The 11,139-nt window shown below is 40.5% G+C and overlaps 1 protein-coding gene across 1 annotated transcript; it reads left to right on the top strand.

Moving 5' to 3' along the window:
- The first annotated feature begins 1,493 nt into the window (after positions 1 to 1,493).
- LOC121609323 (pannexin-1-like) lies at positions 1,494 to 11,130 on the top strand. The gene is made up of 8 exons (XM_041940914.1): positions 1,494 to 1,686; positions 3,447 to 3,666; positions 3,940 to 4,055; positions 6,609 to 6,793; positions 6,932 to 7,210; positions 7,575 to 7,797; positions 8,074 to 8,296; positions 9,229 to 11,130. The coding sequence occupies exons 2-8, from the start codon at positions 3,486 to 3,488 to the stop codon at positions 9,312 to 9,314; spliced, it is 1,293 nt and encodes a 430-aa protein (XP_041796848.1). The 5' UTR covers positions 1,494 to 1,686; positions 3,447 to 3,485; the 3' UTR covers positions 9,315 to 11,130.
- Positions 11,131 to 11,139: the final 9 nt, after the last annotated feature.

The raw sequence follows: 11,139 nt of genomic DNA, 5'->3' as shown, positions 1-11,139 counted from the left end.
GCCTGCTTCTTGGCTTGTGCTGACTTGCCCGTTTGTTAACTTCATGGAGCTGCTGCCTTTAACTACCACAGGCCTACTTGTCAGTTTCAACATAGATTGTAGAAAAACAGACATTTGGACACAGTTTGGGCCTTTCAAGCTATGAGTTTACTGCTCAGAACCATATTTTCCAGTTACAAGCGCAAAACCACCAAACTCTGGGAATCTGGGAAACATGGCACAGCCTTTGGAGTTGATGTGGCACAAACAAGCACCAAACTGGGTGTGATAGGCTGACATACCTGTCAATCAAATAATCTTTCTTATATATATCCCTCTCTGAGCCCTGTCATATACTCTGTTGTTAAATAATTAAAAGTCACTGCCAAGAGACACAGATCCCTGAACTACTATTGAGATCAGAAAGATGTAAGAAACTTTCACAGGTCTATTTTTGAGATATGAGCTCTTTGTAGGATGGTATTCGCTGAGGACAGTAACCTTTTAGCCTAATGATCCCTTAGAATTAAGCAATGTCCACTTGTTGTGAGCAGGGAAGATTATTTCTCTCTCAGATTTCTGAATATGAATAAGTTGAAAATGATATTCAATATTCACCAAGAAAAAGCAAAGATTTGAGAAAATCAACAAAAGCTAATTTTGTGTAGCAGAACTGTGTCTTTCTTCTCTCTCATCCTGTCAATCATCTTGCATCCCCACAAACTTATCTTTTGATCCCGGGGGTCCCAGTCCTTATGTTGGGAAGCACTGCCTTTGAATGCTGGTCCCAGTCATCACACACCAGCAGCTCAACTCAGGTGACCCGACCGAGATAATCTGAGGCATCCTTGAAGCTGTTCTTCAGGGCACAGAGGATGGGGTCTGTAGGGAGGATAGCACATATAGTGTGGGGATGATATTGTCCAAATACAAAAACCCACAGAAATGTGGGATAACAAACTGTCCCAGAAACGCAAAAATAAATATCAAGCCAAATGCAGTCACGATGAAACAGATGTCATTTGGTCACAAATCACATTTCTTTGCATTTCATGTCATGAATTTCTAATAATATAATTTATCATGATAATAATAATACTTTTGGGTTGCAGTTATTATTGGATGGTTTGCGATCGTACATTTTTTTTTTCATATTGTGGCAATATTAGCTTAATTTTAGTTTTCCTTGGCTTTTTTTAAGCTGACAAAAAACTAATGCTGTGTTACATTTTCCACAATTTTGTGGTTTTCTGCACTTCAACATCCTGCTTGGTAATGAGAAACGAGTCTAAAACAAAAGTAATAATTTTCTATGGGTAATAAAAGCAACCTTGTTTATAGACATCAATACTGCGTACCTGACTTTACTCGACTTCCGAAAGTACAAACTCACGAGCTTCATTTGAAGGCAGCGGGACAACTGAAAAGTCAGAGCTGTCGATTAGCACTTGAAGGCATCTGCTTTAAAGAAGGGCGGAAGGAGTTTTCTGTCTTACAGGAAGAAGACTCGCGAGTTGTGTTTATTGTCTCATCTGTTGAATGTGCAGTCTGCCGCGTTATTTAACTCCTGTCCTGGAAAACATCTGGAGTTTTAAGTAGTCTTTTTTTACAGCCGAAGCTGTGTATTCGCAGCCATGGCACTTTAATAGACAAATTACACAAAGCGGGAGCAGGCCGGCAGGCCCTTTTTGTATATCCATGCGGTAGGTAAGTTCAAGTTCATTTTCCCGTTGTACAGTAAATTAAAATGAGCTAACACCATTATCAGTTAATTAACCATAGTTTCGTCTGACCCCTGAAAACAGGGGTCAATTTGAAGTTACTGAAAAGCTTTAAAGTGAGGTCAGCTCTACTTTAAAGTATTGGTAAAGTCTATTTATGCTTTTTCTCCGAATAATTTCGTTTTCTGATCAGTCACATCGCATGGCTAGCTAACTGACCAACTTACTCAAAGTGAACCTAGCTTCCAAATCATGTGAAGTTTTAGCTGAGAAAATGCAATAAATAAAGTAGCATTAACTGAAAAATGATCGTGTACACTGCAGAAGCCCATCTCCATTTAAACAAAGGAGCCTGCTGATGTTGTGGGAAGACAGTCACGAGTTGTTTGGTTTCATGAACATGTTTCACAGTCTAACGTCTTGAATTTCCAAGAAACAAACGCACCAGGCTGGCAGTGAAGTGTGCATGACTGAGCCGGCGGGTAAATGATGGTTGACAGCTTGTGACCCTCAAATAAGGCAAACAATCATTAGCAGGTAAAAATTATTCAATCAATCAAAGAGTTATAATAATTTAAACAACAATTTAACAAATGCCTGAATTAACTGCCAAATTTTATTAAGTTTTGAGCTGAGGATACTTCAGGCAACATTTAAGCACTATAGGCCTTCGCAGCTTTGACTTTTGAGGAATGGGATGTAGGTAAGAAGATATGAATGAAATGAGGTTTGCCTGAACAGACTCAACCAGATTTTCAAGAAACACACATAATGAATTATGCTTCTCCTATCTTTTTCTTCTTCCTGCTCCTTTTCGGACATAACTACTGTTGTTCATAAATATCAATGCAAACATTCCAGGTGAGAAGTTGTACCATCTGTCACGTTTCTGGACAACCTGCATTTTAGCATTCTTTGGTTGAGAGTCGAGCAAAACACTGATTGGAAATGTGGAAAAAGGAAAATTTAAGGAAGGTATCAGTCAATTAAAAATTATAACCGTCTAAGCTCACAAGTATCATGTATTCAGCAACTATGTTCTGACAACACACACGTTACTGTAGAATGATAATACAGAAGAGAAAAGGTTAATCAGGAAATGCTATTGATGAACAAATGTGGGATAGACAGACCCACTCATGAAAAGATTCCCCATTAACAAATTTATATGAGAACATGTTGATTTAACTCGAGAAAAACAACATTAAGATGTATGTGTAGACATGTGACACTGTTTTACTTTAAAGTTATACTATGCATGAACTGTCGGTTCCCGTTTCTAAACACAACATGCAGACATGACCCCTCCTCGCCAGCTCAACACCACCTGAAGCTCACTGCTTGTATGTAAGCTGTTCTAGGAATGCTACATTTGTTGTAATAGAAATGGCGATACTTAAGCAAGCTAACCACCAGTAAAGGTTTGTATATGACACACCAATCAAAGTGATGTCTCATTCATTTAGCATGAACTGAGTAAGAGCTGCAGTAGGAAGCAGAGCAAGCAATTTGTGGAAGCACCAGCCGCCAAACTGGTAAACGTCTGTGATTGTCTGCGGTACTTTAACGACCTCTTTGGAAAGAAACCGCACACTGTTACCTGACACCGTGCTTTGCATTCTGCACATTGAATTTGCCTGGCAAAAAGGCAAAACGGCCTTCAGACAGTGTCAATACATGTCAGTATTCTACACAGTGAATGAATCTAAATATCTGAGACATGTTTATTGATTTTTGTGTCTGCAGGAGTTGTTTATGTGCTGCAGGTAACAGAAGAGCGGTGAGATGGCCATCGCCCACGTGGCTACAGAGTACGTGTTCAGCGATTTCCTGCTGAAGGAGCCGAACCAGGCTCGATACCGCAACATCCGAACTGAGCTAGCTGTGGACAAGATGGTGACCTGTGTGGCGGTGGGCCTGCCCCTCCTCCTCATCTCTCTGGCCTTCGCTCAAGAAGTTTCAGTTGGTGAGTGTAGATGTGGAGCCTCTTCCAGAACCAGATCTGGTTTATTTCAGGTCTAGACTAGGGAACTAGACTATTCCAGGAAGGAGGTGCAGAAAAGCTGCACTTTTTATGAAAACCTGACCTTACATGAACTTAAAAGGTTCAAACGGATTATAATCTTCATCATGGGTTCAAGAGTGTCGAACCAATGAACAGATTTATTTCTGTCTTTAGAGAAAAATTTATCATAACTTTTCATTCTTGTTCCTGTCACCTTGTGTCTGTTCCTCGCAGGTACTCAGATCAGCTGCTTTGCTCCTACTAACTTCTCTTGGAGGCAGGCTGCGTATGTGGACTCGTACTGCTGGGCAGCTGTTCATACACACACTCTACCTCTGTGGCTGCACAAGGTACACACACACACACACACACAAGGTTACTCTATTCACACGTGTAAATGACTATGTTTACATGCACAAAACACACATTTTCCCCCTTATTCCGAAAAAGACAATATTCCTAATAAGCTGTTTATATAGCTAATGAAAATGCACATGCAGCCATGCATACTATGATTAATGAACACATCTTCCCTCTTTCATTTGTTGAACCACCCTCTTTAAAAGGTCTGCGTTGTGACATTTGTGCATATCCAAAACCTGTCGTTATTGAAGTCTTTCATGATGTTTAAAAGCAGGTGTGTTTCTCCTTCTGACCAGAAACATGGCCATTTTATCTGTGCATGCATCTCCAGCCTTGCAAACTGTTGGCTAGGAAATGCCCAGAGTTGACCCTAAACAGGCAAGAGGTCGTGTGTTGCAACCCCAGTTGAGACTCATATTGTGAATGCGCTGCATACTGTGCATGTCCAAGCCTGAATAATATCAGTATATTCCACGTCTTAATCGGAAAATACTCCATTCAGAATCAGGCCTAATTCAGAATATCCAACCAGAATATGCTGTTTACATGACACGTATCAAATTTGGAATATTATCATGATACGAATATTAGTGTGCAGTGCATGTAAACACAGTCAGCGTTAGGTCTTAGTTGATGATTGAAAGCTGCCCACACACACATACCATATGGGAAAATACTTTGTAACACACATTGAGTCATCGCGCCATGCAGTAAGCAGATAGGTATAAACAAAAGTGAGGCTCATTCTACTGTGTCATGCTGCCTGGGAATGATAAAAGTCTGACAGTTATTTTCTGAAGAATCCAAAATGTTCAACAGGATTCATTGCTAAGCTTTGTTTCTAAAGTACAAAGCCTCTGGAGTTGATTTTGCTTTGCATGTTTTTTTTTAATTTTCTATTTGTTCTACTTGTTCTGTTTTCTACCTCTCCTTCTTATTCTACTGTAACAAGAGAATGAGTCAACAAAATCTTATCTTACAATTAAAAGTTAAGCGTCTACTGTGCACAATGTTTTATACAGCAGTGAGTTACATCATCTGTGTTAAATCATTAAAATGTGAGTTCTCTGTGTATTATGTGATTTCCTTGTATGGCACATTTAAGTGAAAGTAGTAGGTTTTCATTGTGCACAGGCAGCTTTTAAGGTGTGGTTGAGAATATTTTTATGAAGATTTTTTGGCTAAGGCTAACTACAGAGTGCACTAAAGGATGTGTGTCTCTCTACATTTTATGCCTCTGCACTGGAGACAGCTATAGCTGGTTGCATTATGTTTCTGGGATGTCTGTCCATCCCGTCTTATGAATTCAGTATCTCAGGAACGCCTGGAGGGAATTTCATTACATCTGGCACAAACATCCCCTTGGAAGGATGAACTGATTTGAAAACAGCTTCACTGTGACTGTGTTTTCTCTCCGTTATTCAGCACCATAACTCTGGAACAGAAGGCAGATTGTGACCATGTTTCACATTTAGTCAGATCCTGAATTAGTGGCACTGATCTTTGGTCATCCACCTTGAAACTGTGCTGATTGTGTAGATCTTCTATGCTGCAGGTTGAACATGTGAGTGAAGCATCCACGTTTTACGGTTTGTTGCTTCTTTGCAGCAGCGTCCATATTTGAAGCATCATAGTCCACCATGAGTTGATTGGTTCTGCTGATATTGACCTCCAGGTGATTCGTTGCACCATGTGAGGAAGCTCTCTCAGTCCTCTGTACGGGAATCATACATGTCAATATAGTGGGAACTTCAATTTCACCAACAAATACACATAATGCCTTTTATTAAATTCCCTCAAGTCTTAACATCATAAAGTATATGAGTCTGTACAGACGTGGATGTAAACATAACTTGACTGATTGGTGGAGGCAAACAACCACAAGGTGTTAATTCTGATAAATTGATCTTACTGTAGTGACACTAGCAGCACAGCTCTAGAATTTCAGTGTAACAGGACATAGAAATGTTGTGCAGTGACACATGTAGTAAAATGAAAGATACTGCCAGCAACATTGTTTAGTGTTAAACTTTGTCCTTTCATTTATGATACTTGTCAAACAATTCTTTACTTTCCAATCACTGTGTCACCTGTACAAGTTGTTTCTCTTAGAAACAGATGGAACGTCACTGCAGTTACAGACGCCTTATAAAAATCAGATGATTTGTTAATCTGTTATTAATCTCCAAAACTTAATCGGACAAGTCATGGTGGTTTGCTGCACCACTTTATGCTCTACGCTCAGGTGGGGTCACAGATAAGAATGGGCAAACCCACATCTGAGTTACATGTGAGACTGTGTCTTTATGATTGGCTCCAGTGTTTTTATTGGTTGGAGAAAAACTCAGCTCTGCACAGAATATCAGAAGGAAACGAACAACCTCACTGCAGGAATAAAAATGGTTTACATGTGTCTGTTTGACTTCTGTGTTTGTTCGTTTGTATCTCGTTTAGATCAACCATTGCATGAATAAAAATGTTATTGCTAATATTATGATTTGTTCATTTTTGTTGGCCTCTGTTTCGTCTCTTCCCTCCAGTTCTTTCCCTACATTCTGTTGCTCGTGGCGGTGCTCATGTACACCCCAGCGTTGTTCTGGAGGTTTTCCGCCGCGCCCCTCCTGCAGTCGGACCTGAGCTTCATAATGGAAGAGCTGGACAGGTGTTACAACCGTGCTGTCACTCTGGCCAAACGTGTGGCCACTTCAGGACTGATCACAGACAGGTACAGGGGGGTATATGAAAGATCCTACATGAAGCCGTAATAAAGCATAAATTCCTACTAAAAAGCAGGTGATCTCTTTGATGTCTAATCAATGAAATCACTTCTGTCTCCTCCTGTATTCTCTGAACTCGCCTCCAGCGACTCAACTGAGGACTGTTTTAATTACCCGCTGGTGGAGAAGTTTCTGATGACCAAGCGTTGCTCGCGGGTGCTGCTGTTTTATTACCTCCTGTGTCGTGGCCTGACTCTTGTCACCCTGCTTTGTGCCTGCGTCTACTTGGGCTACTACCTCCGCCTGGCCTCCGTCACAGACGAGTTCGGCTGCATGCTGCGGGTCGGCCTGCTGGCCTCTGACCCAGGCATCCCTGACAAGGTGCAGTGTAAGCTCATCGCGGTGGGAGTCTTCTCTTTGCTGAGGTATTTGTCTGCAGTACGCCGTTTGGTTATGATAGAAACACACTGTAGGGGTAGAGGTTCCTGCAACAACAACGTCCAACAACGTTGGACACAATAAAATGAACACATGCGTAATACAATGTGGTCCAAAACATTAGCAGTGCAGCGTAATCTACTCTGTGAAGCCCACGTTTTTGTTTGGACTGTGTCAGAATGTGTAGATTTGAGTTCCTTTTGCTTGAGATAAGACTGCGTGGCACTAATATCATAAGGTGTCTCTTATTTTGTCCACCTCTATAATGGCTCTAGTTTCCAGTTCTCGTTTCAGTTCTCCGTCCTCTCTGCATGTCAAACTGCAGTCTTGTCTGTTTCATTTTGTTTCCAGCCTTGTCAACTTGGTCTTGTTCATTGCACTGATTCCTGTGGTGATCTATGCCAGTCTCCGTCCCCTCTTCTGCCATGGATACGCCCACTCCCTGGAAACCTACCAATCACTGCCCACTGTTGGCGTCCTGCCTACTCCCGATGGCCAATGGGACGATCTCTCTCTGTATCTGCTCTTCCTGGACGAAAACATCAGTGAACTTAAGTCCTACAAATACATCAAGGTGTGTTAGCATGTTCTGTGCCAGAGTGTGAAATTTCTGCTCTATGGGAGACTGAGGGACTCATTGAGCCCATCTCTGATAAGGCAATGGATCACTTTCAGTGATCAGTTTTGATCAAAAATACTGCTAAGCTACATATTATATCTCTCGATATGATGAAAGCACAATAATAGTGGAAGTAATATTGTAGGATACAATTACTAATTTTAGAAACTAAAGCAGGAACATATGTTTTGTCTTCTCTTTCTAATTTTGTTGTATGTCTTCTGATTTCAGGTGTTGGAGTTGTTGAGGAGAAAAGGTGAATCCTCCGAAGAAAGCTTTGATGCTATGGGTCTGCTGCAGACTCTTTGTCTGGTGAAGATGGACACCGTGGATGGGAAGAAACCCTCCAGTGCTGCACGGAAACCTGACGAAGTAAAGACTAATGCAGCTGAATCTGCCAGCTGCAACCATCCAAACTCAGCTACAGATAACAAGGTGGAAACCGAGATGAAAGGTGGGTACAGAGCGGCATGACGAGCCACTTTTCATTGACAGTATCCCATGACCAATTAAAAATCACATTTGAATTCAGAGTGATGGTCTAAATTCTATTTAAGAGGCTGTAACCAGTTGGCCAGGTTACTTTCAAAATGTAATAGATTACTTATTAATACTAATAATACTACTTGAGTTTTTAGCCGCCACCAGAGGGGAGGGTCTTTCAGTTGGTTGCAATCTGCAACCTCACCACTAGATGCCGCTAACATTTGTAGTGTTTCATTTGGGAGCGTAACAGTTGGATGTTTTGTATAGTCAGAGATGTTATTTCCTTGCAATTTACCATTATAGGTAAATAAGGAAAAACACTTCTTGTTTAGGTCTGAATGGTGTCCTGTGTGTTACATTAATGACATTTGCCAGTCACAGTGATGAACTGCACAGTCTGTGGTCTGTGCTACAAAACTTTCAACCTCTGTAACACCTCCTACGTGCACAAAAGTTAACAAACAGCCCTGCTGCTTTAATAACTCACTTGATTTGCACCACCAACTGGCAACAAGAAATGAAGTCTAGGTCACACAGTTCAGAGTCGTGTCAACTAACACCTTGGCTGTCGCTCCCCCTGACGTACTGGGGGGTGTAAGGGCCCGTTGAACACTTCTTTTTCAGTTTTAGTTATAGTTTTTTGTACGGATTAAACTACCGAGGCACAACATGTTCATTATTGAGCTTTAGACATACTGGTAGGTAGATTTTGTCATCACTGAACAGTGCCAGGCCAGGTGTTTCCCCTGATTTGCAGTGTATGCTAAGCTAACTAACTGTTAGCTTCAGCTACATATTTCCATAAGGATAGAAGCCCATGCTGTACATACTGTGAAGCCTCTGGGGTTTACACAACCTCAAAATTATAATTCAGTAATATACCAATGTATTTATTTTCAGAGCTAACCCCCTTGTTGCCAGGAGACAGCGACGAAGCAGGCAGGAAAAACAATGAGGGAGGGACTCTCCGGCAGCGAGCAATGTGATTGGCTGCTGGCATGGCAATGGAGACCTAGACAGAGGAAGGAAATAACTTCACCACTTTGCACTCACAATCTATGACCTTCCTCTCCTGATGGAGGGATAGGAGGTGCAGCACCATCACCGGTATCATCAAAGTTCCACCTCATCCTCTTTGCATTCATCAATGTGGGATTCACAGAGCTGACATTTTAGTGCTGCCTTTGCATGATGTTTTTGGTTGGACTGACTTTTTTTTTGCCGGGCACAGTGCGAAATAAAAAGTGAGCATTTGTTGATGTTGAACAGTAAAAATTACGCTGGTACAGATTTCAGGAATCATTGAATGTGTTGAACCATTAAGGACTCATTCAAATTCATTTTAGAGTTAACGGTTAAACACCTCAACACTAAAGAGCAGATAATGATTCAACTGTTCGGTCCTGTGAATTATGGGATATGATGTCATCACATGGAGTGTACATATTGGCTTTTTTTTTTTTCTTTTTTTAATGTCTGAAGAAGAAAACTAACAAATTATTTTTAAGGATTTGTCAGGATGTGGTACATATTTAAATGTTTATACAGTTATCAGGGATGTGTTTTGACTCAAAACCTGCATGTTTAATTATCTGACTATTTAAAGTACAAGCAGTGAGTACAGTGAGTATGCAGTAGATGTGGTTGCAGTCCACCATAACAATTTCAACTTTAACGAATTCAAGTTGCATTTGTTGTAGTTGAGTATCAAACAGTCATGTGGTTTTCATCAAAAGGAGAGGTGATGTATGTATTGCCACTGTCATTGTGGGAGTAATTTTCTGAGATTGTCAGTCACATTTCAAGACAATGTCTAAGTTGTAAAGGGGAATACCAGTCAATGAGGAATTTAGAGTTCAGTATTTGGTTCTGTGTGGTCCAGGAAGTGATGTGAAGGGCAGCTAAAACACAAACCTGTTGGTGAAACATGTCACAGCACAGTTTTAGGCGTTAAACTCTCTGATCTCATGCACAGTTTTTGCAGTTATTGAAAGGATGATAGAAAAAGAACATGAATTCCTAAATTGTCTGGTATTCATCCATAAGAGGATGTGTCTCATGTATGTGGCCCGGATAGTTCTCTTGTGTAGATCTGTTAATTTACATGTCAAGCTACAGCCAACAGTTGTACAAATGCAGGAAGCCTTCATTTATTATGACATTGATCTATTTTACAACAATGGTACAAGGTTTTCATTGTGTATAAATGCATAATTTCTCCAGAATATCAGTAATTTATAAGGAAATGACAAATCACAGGTAAAAACTCAAGTAATACCCTGTTCGGTGCATAAGGTTTAAACATTTTGTCAGTGTATAGAAAGTTTTTCAGATATTTCTCAACCTGGAATGAAAGTTGCTTACTGCTTGCTTTGGAATCTCAGGGTTAATCTCACTACATCAATGGTGTCAGTGTTTACATCAGATTTCTTTTACCTCGAGCTGCTTCCGCTGTCTGTATATATGTACTGCACTAAGTGGGACATTTTAACACTTGGTCAGGAAATTGCTGTGGTAAGATCTCTTAACATTTGTGTATGTTTTTTCCAACTTTTCTGCTGTTGCTTATGAAGGCTAAATGTTATTGGGCCTCCATTTCTGTGCAATGGGGCACTTTATTAATGTAACGTTTGGGAAGAAACTGAGAAAGCTTGTTGTCTTGTGTTGGTATGAGAAAACCTTTCTACATTTTTGAATTTGAAACTCTTGTTGGTCATGTTTTAGATATGATGGCTGTTAATGATCACTTTTAATATTGTCTTATGCATAAATGCAGTCGTTAAACATTACTGTTGAGTTGGATGGTGTCTG

Source organism: Chelmon rostratus, chromosome 7 (genome assembly GCF_017976325.1).
Source record: "Chelmon rostratus isolate fCheRos1 chromosome 7, fCheRos1.pri, whole genome shotgun sequence".
NCBI lineage: Eukaryota > Metazoa > Chordata > Actinopteri > Chaetodontiformes > Chaetodontidae > Chelmon > Chelmon rostratus.
Note: the sequence above shows the minus strand (reverse complement) of the source record. Positions and strands in the feature narration are given on the sequence as shown.

Excerpts from the sequence above, each read along its gene's own strand:
- LOC121609323 (XM_041940914.1), top strand. The coding sequence starts at position 3,486 with ATGGCCATCGCCCACGTGGCTACAGAGTACGTGTTCAGCGATTTCCTG. Across the intron at positions 4,056-6,608 it reads TACCTCTGTGGCTGCACAAG|TTCTTTCCCTACATTCTGTT; the intron begins GTACACACACAC and ends TCTTCCCTCCAG. Across the intron at positions 7,211-7,574 it reads GGAGTCTTCTCTTTGCTGAG|CCTTGTCAACTTGGTCTTGT; the intron begins GTATTTGTCTGC and ends TTTTGTTTCCAG.